Source organism: Micropterus dolomieu, linkage group LG02, assembly GCF_021292245.1.
Source record: "Micropterus dolomieu isolate WLL.071019.BEF.003 ecotype Adirondacks linkage group LG02, ASM2129224v1, whole genome shotgun sequence".
Lineage (NCBI taxonomy): Eukaryota > Metazoa > Chordata > Actinopteri > Centrarchiformes > Centrarchidae > Micropterus > Micropterus dolomieu.
In genome coordinates this window covers 27,263,406-27,280,281 of record NC_060151.1, presented here as the reverse complement: position 1 = coordinate 27,280,281, position 16,876 = coordinate 27,263,406, and the positions used below count along the sequence as shown (strand labels likewise).

The 16,876-nt window shown below is 39.5% G+C and overlaps 1 protein-coding gene across 5 annotated transcripts in view; it reads right to left on the bottom strand.

Moving 5' to 3' along the window:
* Positions 1-5,244: 5,244 nt before the first annotated feature.
* elac2 (elaC ribonuclease Z 2) overlaps positions 5,245-16,876 on the bottom strand; it is an 18,410-nt gene continuing 6,778 nt past the window's right edge. For 3 of the 5 annotated variants that reach the window (XM_046042635.1, XM_046042621.1, XM_046042630.1), the window contains 16 exons: positions 15,966-16,024; positions 15,335-15,407; positions 14,030-14,142; positions 13,827-13,925; positions 13,596-13,734; positions 12,633-12,718; positions 12,220-12,341; positions 11,921-12,017; positions 10,911-11,049; positions 10,785-10,823; positions 10,563-10,672; positions 9,246-9,345; positions 8,987-9,107; positions 8,422-8,500; positions 7,962-8,106; positions 5,245-5,679 (listed from right to left, as the gene is read on the bottom strand). In XM_046042635.1, the coding sequence (XP_045898591.1) occupies positions 5,446-5,679; positions 7,962-8,106; positions 8,422-8,500; positions 8,987-9,107; positions 9,246-9,345; positions 10,563-10,672; positions 10,785-10,823; positions 10,911-11,049; positions 11,921-12,017; positions 12,220-12,341; positions 12,633-12,718; positions 13,596-13,734; positions 13,827-13,925; positions 14,030-14,142; positions 15,335-15,407; positions 15,966-16,024 (1,755 nt within the window). In that variant the 3' untranslated portion in view covers positions 5,245-5,445. The remainder of the gene's footprint in view (positions 5,680-7,961; positions 8,107-8,421; positions 8,501-8,986; positions 9,108-9,245; positions 9,346-10,562; positions 10,673-10,784; positions 10,824-10,910; positions 11,050-11,920; positions 12,018-12,219; positions 12,342-12,632; positions 12,719-13,595; positions 13,735-13,826; positions 13,926-14,029; positions 14,143-15,334; positions 15,408-15,965; positions 16,025-16,876) is intronic. The other 2 variants (XM_046042616.1, XM_046042626.1) reach the window with 1 other exon arrangement.

Sequence of the window (16,876 nt, the reverse complement as noted above, 5' to 3'; positions counted from 1 at the left end):
AATTACCCTTTTTAAACATCTATGCACAATGCTCATTATTGTCCGAATGGTTCAATAAATACAATTAATGGTTCAGCAGAAAAGCATACAGTATGATTTTTTTTGTTGTGATGTACTTTATTTTGACATGACAGCTAGTGTGCTTAAACAGGATGTGAATTCTGCTGGAAGGCCAGCAGGCAAAAGATAATATTGGGGCCCACTAAAATGAAAGTCTGACTTAATGAGGGATGTAAAATATGTTGAAAACTGTGTTTCAGCAGCTCAATGTCGATAATATAATTATCACTTGTATCCTGCTAGATCATTCCTGCCCTGACAGAAGAGTCCTCTTCTTCACCATCTGCAGGCACGAGTGGTCTGTGATAGTATAGTAATTATGGTAAAGGAGTTCAAGTACGTCATTCAAATTAAAAGCCTACATGTTGTTTTTGGATCATATGGGACAACCAGCAGTTATCTCCTGACACTTGAAACATAAAGCAGCACCTCACCTTCCTGTCACCTCTGGGGAGATGTACAGCATGAGGTCGTTATCTTGTCTTGAGGTGTGTAGGAGTTTTATAATTACCGAAATTCACCAGCATTCCCCACAGAATAAACCACTAACCAAATCTGTGTCAGTCACAAAATTTCAAACACTAACTGGGAGATTCTGGAGCAGCAGCTATGATGTTTTCCTCCATGAACAAAGCATCAGAAAATGAGAAGCTTGACCCAAAAAATGTCTTATAATCCTCAGTTTGAGTGATATTTTGAGGAGAATTTCCCTGATCCACACACACAAACTCCCGTGGGAACTTTATTTCAGAAGTTTAAGAATAATGCATGTCAGGCATCTTTTACTGTTCACCACGAGCTCCTTAATCTTCAGTGAGTCTTTATCTGAATGTCAAAATAACAAACAAACAACAAAACAGAAAAATCAATGTTAGTTTATCCAGCTCACTGTGTAAAAACAAAGATTTTCAATGCCGCCTCGTCTCTTCTTTCTGCCTCTGTTTATGAAGCAGCATGCAGGTGTGATTTGTGCGGTGACCGCTTGTGAATATCAGAACATCTGATTGTTTTCTAAGGTAGGAGAAGATCTTTACTCTATTCACATGCAGGGCCAGGTGAGTGGCAGTGCTTTCCAATCCTCCTGAGGCTTCTCTCGCAAGACAGTCTGTTAATGCAGAAGCAGCCATGCTGGAGAGGGGGGGGCGGCTAACCCAGGCAGAACTACATGGAATATTAATGCCCCGTGTCGCACCGCCTGTCCTTTCTTTGCACAAAAGCTGCTTCAAAAAGCCATTTTAACAGTATTCTTAAAGTTATTACAGGTCTGCTCTGGATCTTTGATCTCAATTTTGTAGTCTTTTCTGTGCTTTTCAGAAAATGGATAAAGGTGTCGGAGCGGCCCGGATGAAGATCTAGATGTGAGGTGACAGGTGACGGACAGTAATGCGGGAATCCTGGTCAGATCAGTGCAGATAGATCGTCTGCCCACAATTACCAACCCGTCTGTGTGACAGCGCTGTGCCGGCCAGTGACCTCCAATCTGAGAGGCTCAGGGGCCCCGGTGCCTCCTTTTTTCCCCTCCCCACACAAGTCCCCTCAGATTACCTCACACTTTCATTCCTGCCAAAGCCGAACGAGTCTGCTCTCTGAATCAGCAGCCAGGCAGAAAATGTGAAGAGAGGTGAGCAGGCTGCATAATTGACTTGAAGCGGAGGATTCAGGTGGAGGAGGTGTATCTGATTGGTGGCGTCCTGCTCTGTTCAGATCTGTCTCCCTTCATTCCACACCGAATAAACAATGACAAACATGAATAACGCAGGTGCCAGTTAGTTTGATGATGTTATATTTTAATGACTTCCACTCTCACCCAGTTATTTTTGGTAGTCAATCTCAGGACTAGATGGTAAATCCAGGGATGGAAGCAAAGTTTCCTCCTTTTTTTTTTTTTTTTTTTTTTTTAGCCTTAATTTTAAAAATGAATCCCTGGAGGAGCTAACCCATATTCACAAATATCTGCAATAGAGGAAACAATATACCTTCTACAGTAGTGTAAATGGTTTTTCCAGGGAAAGATAATTCACCATCGCAGAGTTGGCAACCTGCTGATGCTAAAGGACTCATTCACCCATGTTACAAAAAGTCATATTTTCTCACCCACAGAAACGACCGTGATGTGATTACTCAGCAGACAGCAGGTTATTGAGCCATTAAACTTATATACGGTGCTTGTACAGGCCGAGTTTTGTCCTCAAAAACAGCAACAGACTGAACTTACTGCTGAACTACAGCCAGTCAGGACCCATCAACAGTGATGTGATCATTTAGAGTAGAAAGAAATTTAATCTTTGAACTGCAGTCAACTAAATTATTTAAATTAGCAAAGGGATTTGTAATTTCTTGCACTATTCTGCATATTGAATATTTCACTGAATAAGTGAAAACTTTTACCTGCTACTGGCGCTAGAAGAAAAGATTAAAGGACCACCAAAGTCAGAAGAATTTGTCCTCTCGGGACCATGAATTATGGTTCATATTTACTCACTTGGCACTTGAGAACAACATACAAACATGAAGAAAGCAAGAGATCTACACTGAGTGACAATAGATACTAGTAAGAGCAGGTAATGCCACAGCAATTCATCTAATAGTTGTTGAGATATTTCAGACTGGACTGAAGTGGTGGACCAACCAACCGACACTGCCATCCCTAGAGTTTGTATTGGGTATGGTCATTGGGGTGTATTCGTATCTAGTCGTTTGTCCAAAGCTGCGGTTTAAAGACAGCTTAAAACGTTTTATAGGAATTTTTGAGGTTAAACGGGCTAAAGCTAGCGAGCTTCTGACTGAGCAATGTGGCGAAGCATCATTGATGAAGACTCCTCAACAGCAGAGAAACGAGCAATGAGCCAGTAAAGAACACTGCTGACGATCTATGAGTTCTGGTCTCACGCGGCTATCACTGCATCAAGCCAATGCAGGCCCCATTAGTCACCTACAACATCAGTAAAATGCCTTTTTGATCGGGGTCTTCATTGTTCACAATGGATGAGCAACACTTAACTTGAAGCAAAGACGGAGGGAAACTGTAAAATTATCACCTAGACTGTATGTTACATCCATCTTAGTTTAGAGTCCCGCTTCTTGGTTCAGCTTAGACTCAACAATATCAGTTTTACCTCCAAATAAAGTGGTTTGATGATTACTGATCATCTGAATAAACTGTTCAATCCTGCCTGATGTCTGACTACTTGGGTTTCTTGCCACGTCGGACTTAGTTTTATCAATGTCGCAGTGTTCCCTGAGCTCAGTTATTTCTTAGGAGACTACAATGTCAGCATGACCAATAAAACTAGAAAAATAAAGCCCTAAATTTTAATAACAACCGTTATGTCTTGTCATTTTTTATCCCAAAAATCTTGAATGATAGTTCCTCAGGTAATTCAGAGCAGTAAAAAAAAAAAAAAAAAAAGGTGAAAGTTTTGCATTCAAAAATTAAGCATCAAGTGGTTTGCTTGAATGCAGCAAGATGACCACATTTGAATTGTGACTTCAATATTAATTTGCGGCGGGTCCTTGCTGGTTAAGAGATGATTATGAAGGTATATTAATCTATCATTTAGATTCTGCAATGCCTGTGTGAAAACCTATTTCTGCCCCCTTTCTGCTTATCATCAATGCCTCCTCTGGCAGCGGCAAAGGCCTCTGAATGGACTCCAGGCTCCGGAGCAATGCATCTTCATCTCACTGCTTCACACTCCAGAAAATAGGCTAATCGCCATCCCCCCGCTCAACCTCACTAATCTCTGAAAACTCACATTTACTTCAGAGTTCTGGCACCTGTCTTATCTGAAGGGAGAGGGGGATCCTCTCAGTGTACAAGTCAGTTTAACCTTTGGCCTTGAATTCAGAGTAGAACCATAGCTCATAGTAAAATTTAACATTTTACCATTAACAGCGAGTTAAAATCATAATGCAAGAAAAGTGCTGGAAAACAAGGCAGTGATAAATGTTTTCTCTGAGGGCTACTTCTTCTTGTCTATAATTTAAAGGTCAGACTCTGAATTCAAAGTTCATTCATGCCTACAGACACTGTATGTGGATGCCATACGTGTCATATGTCAAATCTACATTAATGAGCCACACCATAGCAATCCCCATACTGAGCCAATAACAAGATCGCCTAATGATTTTTACAGTTACAAACACCTGACCCCTCTAATGGCTGAAATCTTCAGTTCTCTCCTCATTGTTGCTGTGAACAGATGAGACTCCTGCAGCCACTGCTCCTTCAAGTGGCAAAAGATAATAAGTCACTCTTCATGAGCATTATCACCATCCTTTAGGCCCGAGGAAATTGGGAGTTGGAGTTGATGTAAGCTCTGATGGCTCACTGAAGCCCCCATGTGGACTGAAGAGGACATTTTCCACATATGGTGTCACTGTAGACTTCAGTCTGTAGCTCAGAAATAAATATGTCCCATCACATCAATTCACACACCTTTTTAAACAGATTTTGGTGCTGGGAAAGCCCAGTAAAAATACATTTCACTGCAACACCAGCAGTTTAGGTTTTAGGAGTTTTTGTTCAAAAATATGCCAAAGAAATTAGAGGAGGATGTGGTACCTGAACACATCTTGCTGTGACTTGAGAATGTGTGAAAACTAGTAAGCAAAAGGTCAAAACAACTCCGTAAAAGATAAACAGTTGAAAAGTCTAGCCTTTGTCAAGTGGTGGTAGTACCGATGGAAACTCAAGAACCTACTGAAACAGCCATGCCGGTGACCATAGTAGGTTAACCTGTTGGCGTAATAATATTTAATAATTACCACAAAAAAGTACAGCTGAGGCTGATGGGAATGTTAGTATAGTCTGATACCCTGAATCAGTTTTCTGATAATTTGCTTAGCCTGCATTTAAAAGTCTAACCAGGGACGGCAGCTACAAACTAGCCTCAGCTAGACGCCCTCTATACATCTGTTGCATTGCTCCCCTTTATGTAACAATGTAAATCTACACATATGGTTCCTGTCAAATAACCTAACAAATAAATAAAATGGAAAAATCTACAGTTTTTCACCTGTTGTTATGGCACCATATGGAAAGAAATTTCAAGGAAATCCATCCATTAGTTGTAAAGTTATTTTCATCTGGAGTCAAGTGGTGGGCCAACTAACTGATACTGCCACCCACATGTCTAGGGAGAATGAGATAGGCCTATTGCAAAAAAAGTAGTTTCATAGTCGTTTTCATGTTTATACTGTGTGGTATTGCTTTATTCTGTTGTAATGAAATCACAAACTAAGATTACAGCTTAGTGTGTGCACAGCAATGCCCAGAATATACAAGCATTTTCTTCAATTTAACCAAATAAAAATCTCAAATTCATTTAAATAAAAGTCCTTTTCTCTGATCTCATGATTAATCGAACACTGTTCACTCAGGCTTCAGCTGGTTTTCAGTCTTTTTGTTTCTACGTTGTGTGTCGCTGCCTCCTCCTGGTCTCTTTTGGCACCTCGAGCCACGTCGGGCGTCTCACTGTTTACCTCAGAGCTGCTTCCTCTTGGATGTCTCAGCTCCCTCCTGTCTCTTCTCTCCTCCATCTCACCGATCTCCTCGGCGAAAAGGGTTTTAAGTGCAGGAATGAGCCTGGGTAGGATTTTAAAGTCCCCAAAGCGAATCTGAGTAAAGAAGAAATGGGGAAAATGGTCAAGTGACTGTACCAGATCTGAACTATAACTCCTGAAGGAGTGAGGCTATGGACAGAGAGGACAGAGTCTTCTCTCACAACCTACTTCATTTCAGCGTCGCATCTAAAAAGGAAAGAACCGTTACATACATGCTTAAGGAACGGGAATCAGAAGTGAACTAAAACCATATAAAGCTCAGGAGTGCAGCTGTTTAGTCAAGCATCCTGCAGTCTGAAGCTCCACTTCCAGGTCTCATTAATACAACAGCACAGAAACCAGTCTTCCAATCGCTCAATCTCTTCGACTGCCATTCATTCAATACAACGTTCAGTGTTTTCTCAATTTAAGTGCATTTTTACCCTGGATCTGTTTACTTGTCAGTGACGTCTAAATTTGACACTCAAAGCTTTTCTGTTTGCCTTTTATTAAATTACATTTAAAATTTTAAGGTGTATTAAAATGAAGGGCAACTGGAATTGGTTGAAGATAGGGTTAACTTAGAGTCTTATCGAGTTTACCCCTCCCAACTTCAGTTTTATGAGTGAAGCTAGAGTGCATAAGAGAGGAGGTGGAGTTGCCATTTTGTTTAATGACTCCCTCCAATGCAAAAAGATGTCTTATGGGAATTTAGCTTCTTTTGAATATGTGGCTCTTCAGCTGAATTCCTCTTCGAGCTATTTTTCTAAATATCTACAGGCCCCCTTAAATACTGTGCAAACTTTTTTAATGACTTTGGTGAACTGCTGTCTATAATCTGTGTTGACTTTGACTGTGTGGTTATTGTTGAAGATTTTAACATCTATGTTGACAACCCCCAGGACAGAGGGACTAAAGAACTGTGTTTTGTCCTCGATAATTATGGACTGACCCAACACGTGACGGAGCCCACACACAATAAGGGGCACACTTTGGACTTATTCATCTCCAAGGGTCTGGACATTTCCAAGGTTGTTGTGACTGATGTTGCTCTCTCGGATCATTCCTGTGTTTTCTTTGAGAGTGCTATCTGCGTGCACACAAATGTTCAAACAGAGGTGATCACAATACGGCATATCACTGAAAACACTAGTGAAAAATTTATTTAGAGTCAAAATTAAACAAGGAGAAGCAGCGTTCAGTTATTATGCTCCGTATATCTGGAACAAACTCCCAGATAACTGCAGGTCTGCTGAAACTGTCAGTTCTTTTAAATTAAGACTTAAGACTTTTCTTTTTACCATTGCTTTTAATTAAATATTTACACAGTGAGAAATGAATAGGTAACTGAGTGAAAAGATAATGAGAGTGAGATTGAACAGAGTGAAGGAAGTGGTCTTAAATCTCGTGCCTGAGTGATTTGCAGGAACCTCTGTCCACCTGTAAACACGCAGGTGGGTCCAGAGTATAACTGGATCAAAGTGGCCTGCGGACAGACATGTCCTGGTTTCTCTGTAGTGTCTTTTAACGCTGATTGTACACTGCACTGTAACTTTTACTGTCCTGTTTTACCCTGTTTATTATTATTTTTTAAATCCTGTTTTTACTTTCCATTTCAAAATAATTATATATTTAATGTGTATTTTTTCATTATCTCTCTCTCAAGTAAAAAAAGACAACCTAAAATCAAAGTTCATAATAGGCCTTGGAACTAGTAGTTTAATTCAAGGTTCAGGTTCCTTTGATTTGTAATGAATCCTGATTTACATAAGTTGGTAATTTACGGCGCCTCACATGAGTTGATTGCATTAATGATTCACTCTTTGGGCCAGACACAGTACATTTATGGAGGTCAAACTGTGAAGGCAGAGTAAATGGAAAAGTGCACCCAGAGTTTCTTCCTATATTGAATTCATTCATGCGGCCAGCTCAAAAGGATTTACTACCACCTTTATTTATTTATTCCTTTCAAATATCAAAATATAGCTGAACTTGTGGAATGATTAGCGAGAGGATGTGACTGAGGAAGAAGCTGCAGAGACCAATCCTGAACTGCTGTGCTGCCAGCTCGGCCGGTTGCTCCATCACAAACAGCTGACTGGTGCCAATACAATATGCGAATATGTATTCCCCCCAATATCTAAGTTTGAGTAAAACTTGTATTTGGATATTCTAATTAATTACAGTATAAAAAATTGGCAAGTAGCCCAATTTAGATGAGGTTTAGATTTTTATTAAAAGTAAACCAAGAATAGACAATTCTCATGTTAATTTGTGAATGCAGTGCAGCAGCAGGTAGCGGTCAGGCGTCATTTACAGCCAATCAGCAGCGATTAAGATATTACAGTGAGACTTACTCTCATGTGGTCGAATGATATCCCCACTCTGTCACTGAAGTCTTCACTGAAAAGAGGGATCTTGGCATAACGCTGGCTGAAGTGGTTCAGCATGATGAACTCAGCGTTCATCCTCATGCCGATACCGATGGCCTGGGAGGTTGTGCTGTCAGAAAACATCAAGCATAAAGTCAGATTTACGTTACACTGCTTTCTCACAAGAAACTTTCAAATGGGAATATTGTTGTCTTCTGTGGACGTAAAAGATGTTTTTGTGAAGACATAACATAAAGAAGGTGCAAAAATCAATGTCAATATCTGTGTCAAGAAATTTAACAGTGCACTCAAAGTTAACTGCAGCCAATAAAGTGTGTGTATTTTGTTGGCTGATAGAATTTTAACTGCTGCTTCCCCCCCACTTATTTGCATAAACATTAAAGCCCTACAAAGCTGTTTTGCTAAGCCAGTTTATTTTACTCACCTGTGCCTTTTCTCTACAGCTTCCTCCTCCAGCCCATCTTCCAGCGTGGCCTCGTGGATTAGTAAGGTTGCACTCTTTCCTGCAAAAAAACAAAAACAGAAAAAGAACAGAAATTTCAGCCGAATCAGAGGCCAGAAACCAGGAAAGCAATTATAGCCTCTTCCTGTCCCACAGGAAATCAATCAGGTAGTCGGCGTAATCAAGAAACGGCACGCCCTGTTTGTCTGGTGAGCTGGGCCATCTATAATGAACAGTCATGGGATATACTCGCTGTCTCTGGGAGGCTTTGCTTGGACAGAATCCAGTCAAGCAATTTAAGAAGAGTCAATGAAGTGGGATCCCACAGGAACCATTAGTAGAGCCTGCCAGCTACGAGAGTGATCGAAAGCATTAAGAAATATCGGATAAATTATTCAGAACCCGTGTAGTCAAGCTACACTTAGACAACCTTATATGAATCTCTGCAATATTGAAAGTGTACGCTCAATTTGCTATTACATACTGTGTGTCTGTGTAGATACACTCCAGTGAGATGTGGACTTTAATCATTCTGAGTGGTACTAACCGATGTGAACGAACGCATCGCAGGGCATGGTGTCACCAGAAAAGGCCAGTTTCCAGCCTGACTGGTGAGTGAAGCTGCAGGCGAAGGCGTTCTTACAGTGACGCACCATGCACGTCTGGAACTGAGAGACACACACACACACACACACGCACGCACACACACACACACACACACACACACACACACACACACACGCATAACTTTAAGAAACTGTGAAGCCTTGAACACTGAAGGATGTGATGTTGAAACAGCTGCAGACCTTTTCCAGATCATTTTTTTTCAGCAGCGCTTGGATGAATGACTTTGTCCTCTGTTTGGGCACCTCAGCACCATCACACAGAAAACTGTTAGGGATGAAGCTGAAACAAAAAAAAAAAAGATGACATTAAAGACGATGACATCAAGCCCTCAAAACTTACATTTTATTCCTCCACTCCACTACATTTCACAAGGAAATACTGTGCTTTTTATTCCACCACATTTATCTGACAGCTATAGTTGCTTGTTAATAGAAACTGACTGATTAATCGGCACACTGATATTATTGGCCGATATGAGCTAATTGCAGATAAACTGACATTAGCATTGATAACAGCTGATACAGTAAATGACAACTAAAAATGGAGAGACAGAAGATGGATCCTTTAATCCTGTTACGAGTGTTGTGGTTACATAGTTTTTCCCACCAGAAGGCACTTTGCAACTCCCCTGTTGCCAACAGACAAATCCACCACAAACACAGCAATCAGCTGACATAACCAGCTGTATTTTCTTCAAAGCACAATTAAAATTTTTTTAAAAAGTTTATTTTTCAATGTCTGGTTATCTTGGTGAGGTCTCATAGCTACACATAACAAATGTTAGGGTTAATCTTTATGTCATGTGTTTCTGAAAATAAGTAAGGAATCAGATATATCTATTATTGGATATATTGGATTATTGGATTTTAAAATCGTCAACTATCAATATTGGTATTGGTTTTCAAAATCCTAGATTGGACTGTCTGTCTTTGATTGATCCAGTAAACTGAAAAATCACAGTACTCTACTATATTGATGTAAAAATCCTGTAAATATAATCCTGCCATAAAGTAGATCTGCTCATTGATTTTGCATTGTTGCCCACAATGACTCAATACAACCAGAGATGGTGAAAGAGTAGCTGCCTTTGTATTAACAGTCAAAAAGATCATTACCAAGATCTCTGACGGCTGATAAACTGACAAAAATCATTTCACGGTATGAACTGTTAAACGTCTCTGCATTATAACAAATACAGGACATGCGGGATCCTGATTAACACGGAAATAATTTTAAAAATCTAATTAGTTCTGAATGCTCTCTGCAGGTTACAGCAAGAACTTTGATCAATATGCTAAACATGCATCATTTTTAATTAGGACTTTTCACAAGATAATACGGTTACCAAAACAAAAACACTTTCAGTACATAAAACTTAACTTCACATTAACGCTTGGATCATTTTCAAACTAAGCACACACACACACAAACATATGCGGAGGATAAGGAGGATAAGCTGACGTTTGTTATCTTAAGATGTCTCTGTGTCCACATACTTGATATGGTTGAGGATGTCCTCACAGTAATTGTGATACTGGTTGAGCCAGGTCATGATCTGGACCGGAGCCACCAGGTAGATGGGACTGAATTCTTTTCCCAATGTTGCCTAAGAGACAAACATTAAATTCAGTTTTGTGTTTAATGACCAGTAATATATTTTCATGCTGTTTTCAAACAAACAAAACAATGTATTGGGATTTAGGTGATCTTTTACATACCAGTGCTCTTTCCCTCTGATACAGCAACATCAGCAGCCCCTGAGAGAAAGATGATTATCAGGATGGGGGTTATTTTGAACAGGTTTGAAGCAGCTCACTTATATTAAATCATGTATAGCTGCTTACTGTGTGGTGGTCAGCATGCATGTGTGAGATGAAGACTGTTGAGATCTTAGACAGAGCCTCGTCCACATTGTCCCCGTAGTGTCTGCAGAGCTGACCGAATGTTCCCTCTCCACAGTCCAACAGTACCGACTGACTCGGGCTACATGCAGGTACAAACAGAACATGGGCATCATTAACGCTTCTGTCTTGTGACCCCTTTATGTGCTTATGCAACATTTTGACAGAAAAGATTGACAGTTATTCATTACTTGTCATTGTTTCAGTGTTTACAGGTCTGCACCAGAAAATAGATTATTAACTCAAGAGGAGTCCATTTTAAATTCTAGCGACGATCCCAAAGTTGGAGTGAATTTTGGGTGTAGTGCACTGCATTAGTTTTAGCGAGGTGTACCTAATAAACTGGCAACATAGTGCATTTCCATCTGATGGAATGATGCAGCCACAAAAACATCTTGTGTTCAGTCTTAGGTTTAAATATATAGAATTTTTTTCTCTTTTAAAGAGATATAAAGAGGAAGGAGTTTAAGAAAATGAGCAGATTATTGAAGACATTCCTCCCCGTCCTGCCACAAAAAGACAGAGGACACTGCACTGCAACTATACAGTGCAAGGACAGCTGATGTGCTTCTGGTTACTCCAAATATGCAAAGGATCTCCTGATGAGTCAAGACTTCTCTTCTCCCTGCTCCTTTATGATCAGAGAATCTGAATTAGGTTGTTAGAGGCTGCAGCATATATTTCAAGTTATGTTGAATGACAAAAAAAAAAAAAACCCATAAAAATAAACAAACTGAAAATGTGTCAATTTCAGGTGATAATAAAAGTAAGACAAAACAAACTATAAAAAGGAGTTGTGTTGCAAATGGTAGTTTTATTATCTGTATTATTGTCCACCTGTCGATGAGTTTTATGGGAACATCATAACAATTAACTAAATACAAATTTTGAATTAAAAAAATGGCCGCTTTACAATCTATTTTTAGGTTTGTGTAGAAACCTGAGATCTGTACCTGATATTAACTAAAGTGCCACTGACGTTTCTGATCTTCATTGGAAGAGCTGATCCTGTTCCCATGAAAACCACCTCTGGGTATTTTTGTCCTCGTCCTGCAGCAGAAATCATAACATCATGCATTTCTACAATCACTAAGATAATGCAAACAAAAATGACAGTTTGACATGGATGCTAAGAACCTTTTTCCCCCCACATCAAACATCATTGAAGGACCGTCCACTTAAAAGGAAGAAGCCTTTTGTTTGTTTTGTCTTAAAAACTAAAAATATCCCTCTGGTATTCCAGAGAACTCACCCGAAAGCTCTGCAGCATCAGCGGAGCAAATCCGCCTGCAGCTGTCCACTTCTTCCAGAAAGTTCGAGACTTCAGAAGCCTCTTTCACAAAGTTTTTAGTGTTGCAGGAGGGGATGGCATCTCTAACGAATGAAATACAGAGTCAAGAAGACACACACCACTGCCTGCAAAAAAAAACACTGGCGGGGAAAACAGGGAATCTTTACAGATCTGACCTTGATGCGCCTCTACAGGGCTCGACAGAAACAGTGAAGAAAAAACACTGACACTTGTAAGACGAGGTTAAAAAAGAAGAAAGAAGAAGAAAGCGGCTGAGAGCAATGGTCCATTCCAGATTGTTTTCTGTGACAAGGCAGCGCTCGGAGCTGCAGAGTAATGTCGGCTAAATTGGGGGGATTGAAGGACAAACTAACCTTTGCCACTCCATTACAGGTCGGAGCTGGAACTTGAGCAGACACTCGGCTCTGACGTTGGGGACGTGTAGAGCAGCCTGAGGCTCCTGGGGGTTAACAAACACACACAAAACATTGTTTTTTATGTTTTCTTACAGCTACTCTTCATGTACCACACTTCATTCATCACTTTGTGAACTTTTAAAGAAAAGTACAAATACAGAATCTGAGAACTACTGCAGTCAATACTGTAACAAAAAAAGCAGTACTAAAAAAAATAAATAAATAAAATGGAGCAAATGGGAATGATTATAAATAATTTACAGTGGTAAACTTCAACATGGTAACTAAGCAAACAAAGGAAAAATTATTATATATGGGTGCATCTCAAAAAAAATGCTAAACTTTCGTATATTCTAGAGTCATTACACACAAAGTGAAATATTTCAAGCCTTTTTTGTTTTAATCTTGATGTTTACGGCTTATAGCTCATGAAAATCAAAACTGCAGTATCTCAGATTTTTAGAATAAAGAATATATAATACACAAATGGCAACATGAGAAGAGCTCTAATCAGTTAATTAACTCCAAACACCTGCAAAGGTTTCCTGAGTCTTTAATCTCTCAGTCTGGTTCAATGAAGTTCAAATGAACTTTTCCATGATATTCAAATTTTGAGATGTGTAAAATTTTGCTGAGGAAAAAATGATGCATACAAAAAAAAAAAAAAAAAAAAAAAAAAAAATCCAAAATGTGAAATCTACTGATTATTTCCCAAATAACATCATTATAAATTTTAAGAAAAAAGTGAAAAATGCCCATTAGAGGTCTACAGCCTGATTCATTTCAACATGTACAGTCAGACTTTTCACATTGCAAATACACTGAATTTACAGAAATAATGTAGAAGTAATTATAAAAAAAGTATGCTAAGAATAGCGTTCATATCAGTGCTCACTGAAAGGATTACATCATCAACGTTACCTTTGTTTTGTAAGACTTGAGTTCTGGAAAGATTTCTGGGTGAATCATGTTCAGCTGCGCCTGAATCTTGTGACTTCGGATGTTGTGGACCGTACAGACGTGTTCATTAAGGATCAGGTGTTCTGTTGTGGATGGAAACCTGCGGAAACACAGAGAAAAGAGTTTGTTGAACTGAATGTTAAAACAAGCAGGATTCTCCATGGAGTCTGGTTTCAAAGTGCAAATACAAACCTCTCCATCCACTTTTTGTATTGATCCGTTTCCAAAACAGACTCTGGGGTCATGTGGACTACCAATGCAGTGCAGTCCTCTGTCCCTCCTGTTTGGTATCTAGTGTGGATGACAGACCAAATTTAACACTTTTTGTTTTTTTAAATTTATGTTTTTTCACATGCATTCAGCTTAGTTCAAATAAACAAACAAACATTAACTACCTTCTCAGCTGCCGATTGGTGCAAACCGCTTCAACAAACTCCTCAGACGGACACTCGACAATAATAAAGACTGGTCCTGGGTCAGTGGGAGTACAAACCTGCTCAGGCCGGATCTACGAGATGACAGAAATGGTGTCAGATAATACATCTCTGAGCTGCAGCCTAAAGCCCAGTTCAGACCAAAGATTCCCGACAAGAAAACTCTTGCCTCTCAGTACTTCCGGCTTTTCAGGTTTGCCGTTTTTTTGAAGCTAGATTTAAGTTGTAGCTTATTAAAATATGAATGAATGATTATATAGATGAGGAGGAGTGTCATGCATGCTGCCGTTCAAGCTAACAAAGAGCTGTCTGTTTGTTGATCTTATTAAAGAGGTAATATTCTGCTTCTTGGCTTTTCCCCGTTCCTTTATTGTGTTACATATTTTTGTGCAATGCTGAGTGAAAAAGCCAAGTCCACCTTAAAAGAGAGTAAACACTGCTCCTGAACTGCCTGAAAGCAGCTTGATTGTAGTCCAGCCTTTACTTCAGTAACTTATCTGCGTCACTGTGTTACATCTACGTCTATTCAGCCACGACGTCAAAAACCACACACAAAGTGACAAGATGTCCGCCCGCTGCCTCCCCTCACCCCACCTACCAAATGTAAGATACCCTCCAGGCAATCAATGGACATAAAGTTGTTACTGTGATGTAGGGACAGTGCACTTATTGTTATAAAACATCACATATGAAAGACAAATTAGTTAAAAATTAATAACTTACCACTCTGAAACCCCTGGCTCCAGTCTAGTCTAAGGATCAAACAGAAGCTTCACTCAGTAGCTAAAGCAGTGTGAACACAGGGTGACAAGAGGCGCTGCAGTAATGTGCGGTATGACAAAAATATGGTGTTTTATTTTAAATTGAAACCATGTAAACCTGTTGTGGTACATCCCCTAAATAAAATTATGAACCTGAAAATGAGCATTATATGGACCTCAATAATTACATTTGTGTCAAACAGACACGACGGTTCCTCAAACAAACTGATAAAGCTACCGTCTCTTTCCTTCATCCAAAACACCTTTCGACCAGCTGACAGTTTGCTGATTTCGCTACGGCTGGCTGTCGAAACAGATGACGTCCCTTAAGCAAGTGGCTGGTTTGCTCTTAGAACTTGAGTCGCAGGCGACGCCATCGGCTGGCTTGAGCCGAGACGGACCAGTTTACACCGCTGCAACGTTCTAAAAAGCTTTCGCCTCGTCGCGAATCTTTGGTCTGAACTGGGCTTAACAAGGGAGGTCATATCAGACAGAGATAACGCACCTCTTGTCCTTCGTATGTGATACTTTTCCCGTCCTTCAAAGCTGCTATGAGTGGACCGATTGCTGCTGTGCCTCTGTGGGGAACAAAGGTTTCATCAGTTCAGAGATGTAGAACTATAGCAAAAAAAATTTGTTTAAGCTCCTTCAATGTCAGAATATGCTGCTTTTTTCTCTTTTAACAGAATTGTTAAATTAAAATATTTGATTTTTGTACTGTTGGTTGCTCAAAACAAGCAATTAGAATTTGTCAATTTGGGCTCTCTATTTTCTGAACATTTTACAGAACAAATAAAAATCAACAGATAACATTTAGAATGAACAACAAAACATGCCAGGTGCAGTTACATTCATGGTTTATACAACAATTGTGGGCTATAATGACAATATAATAAATAGAGCTATAATACTTAATTAAAAATAATCGGCGTGTTTAAATTTGACTATTTCCATCCCATAAAGTTCACTCAAACCAGGAACAATAACAAGAACAACATAACTAATAATACTAATACAACAGCTGTATGGATCTGATGGTTAAAATGAAGAAAAACACATCATACCAGATCTTATCCTTATTAAATGATCAGTAACTGCCACATGTTCTGCTTTATCTGCATTAAAAATCCACTTACACTGGCAAACCGAGCTCCTTGGCTTGAGCGACTAAGAAATTTCCCTTCTTGGGGTGAAGCTGAAAAAAAAGAAGAATATCAGATACAAAAGTTCCTTCATGTGTACATGGTATACAGGATGACAAAACTCTTGAAATTTTCCTACCTTACATATGAAAGAAACCACCAAAGAGGTATCTTTAGCTGAGTTTTGTCTTTCACCTACAAGATATTAGAAACAAACATTAACTGTTGGAAAAGACACGTTTTTACACCCAAGCTGTATGTATCTCCTTTATTTCCACTGTGTACTGTATTGTCGAACTAGTAAATATTATATGAAATTAGGATTAGATTCCTTGCAGTTCAAGGAAGCACAAATATGTAAACTTCATCAGGTTGAAAATATATGATGTCAGTGTGAGTTGATCAAAATGTTTGAGAATGAATCTGAACTCCTCAAAACAACCAGATCATTTTCACAAACATAAGCTTCAGGATTTCACCTTCAGTTCGTGACACATGCAAAATCCCCAAATTTCCGCGAGTGGCTCCTAGACTTACAGGACTCACCTGGCCTTCCACCGTGGCTGTTAGTGTGGATGTCGTCTATCCTGGGAGAGGCAGGACTTCGAGAGGGGCTACTCCTGCCTGACTTGGAGGAGAGCTTTCCGCCATCACCCCTCAACTGTGCTAGAAAGCAAAAAAAACAAGAAAGAGTCAGCTTTGAACCATAACACTATGTAAATATCAAAAGCAGGCAGCATGATTATTTAAACTCACCAAATATTGGCACTTGATAAACAGTCATTGTCTCGTCCGTGTACGTCTCTTCAGTGTACGGTCGAACCGCTGGGAGCGTATGATACAGTATACATCACACAAGGCTGATACAATGCAAAGAAACAATGCAGTCATAAATTCAACATACA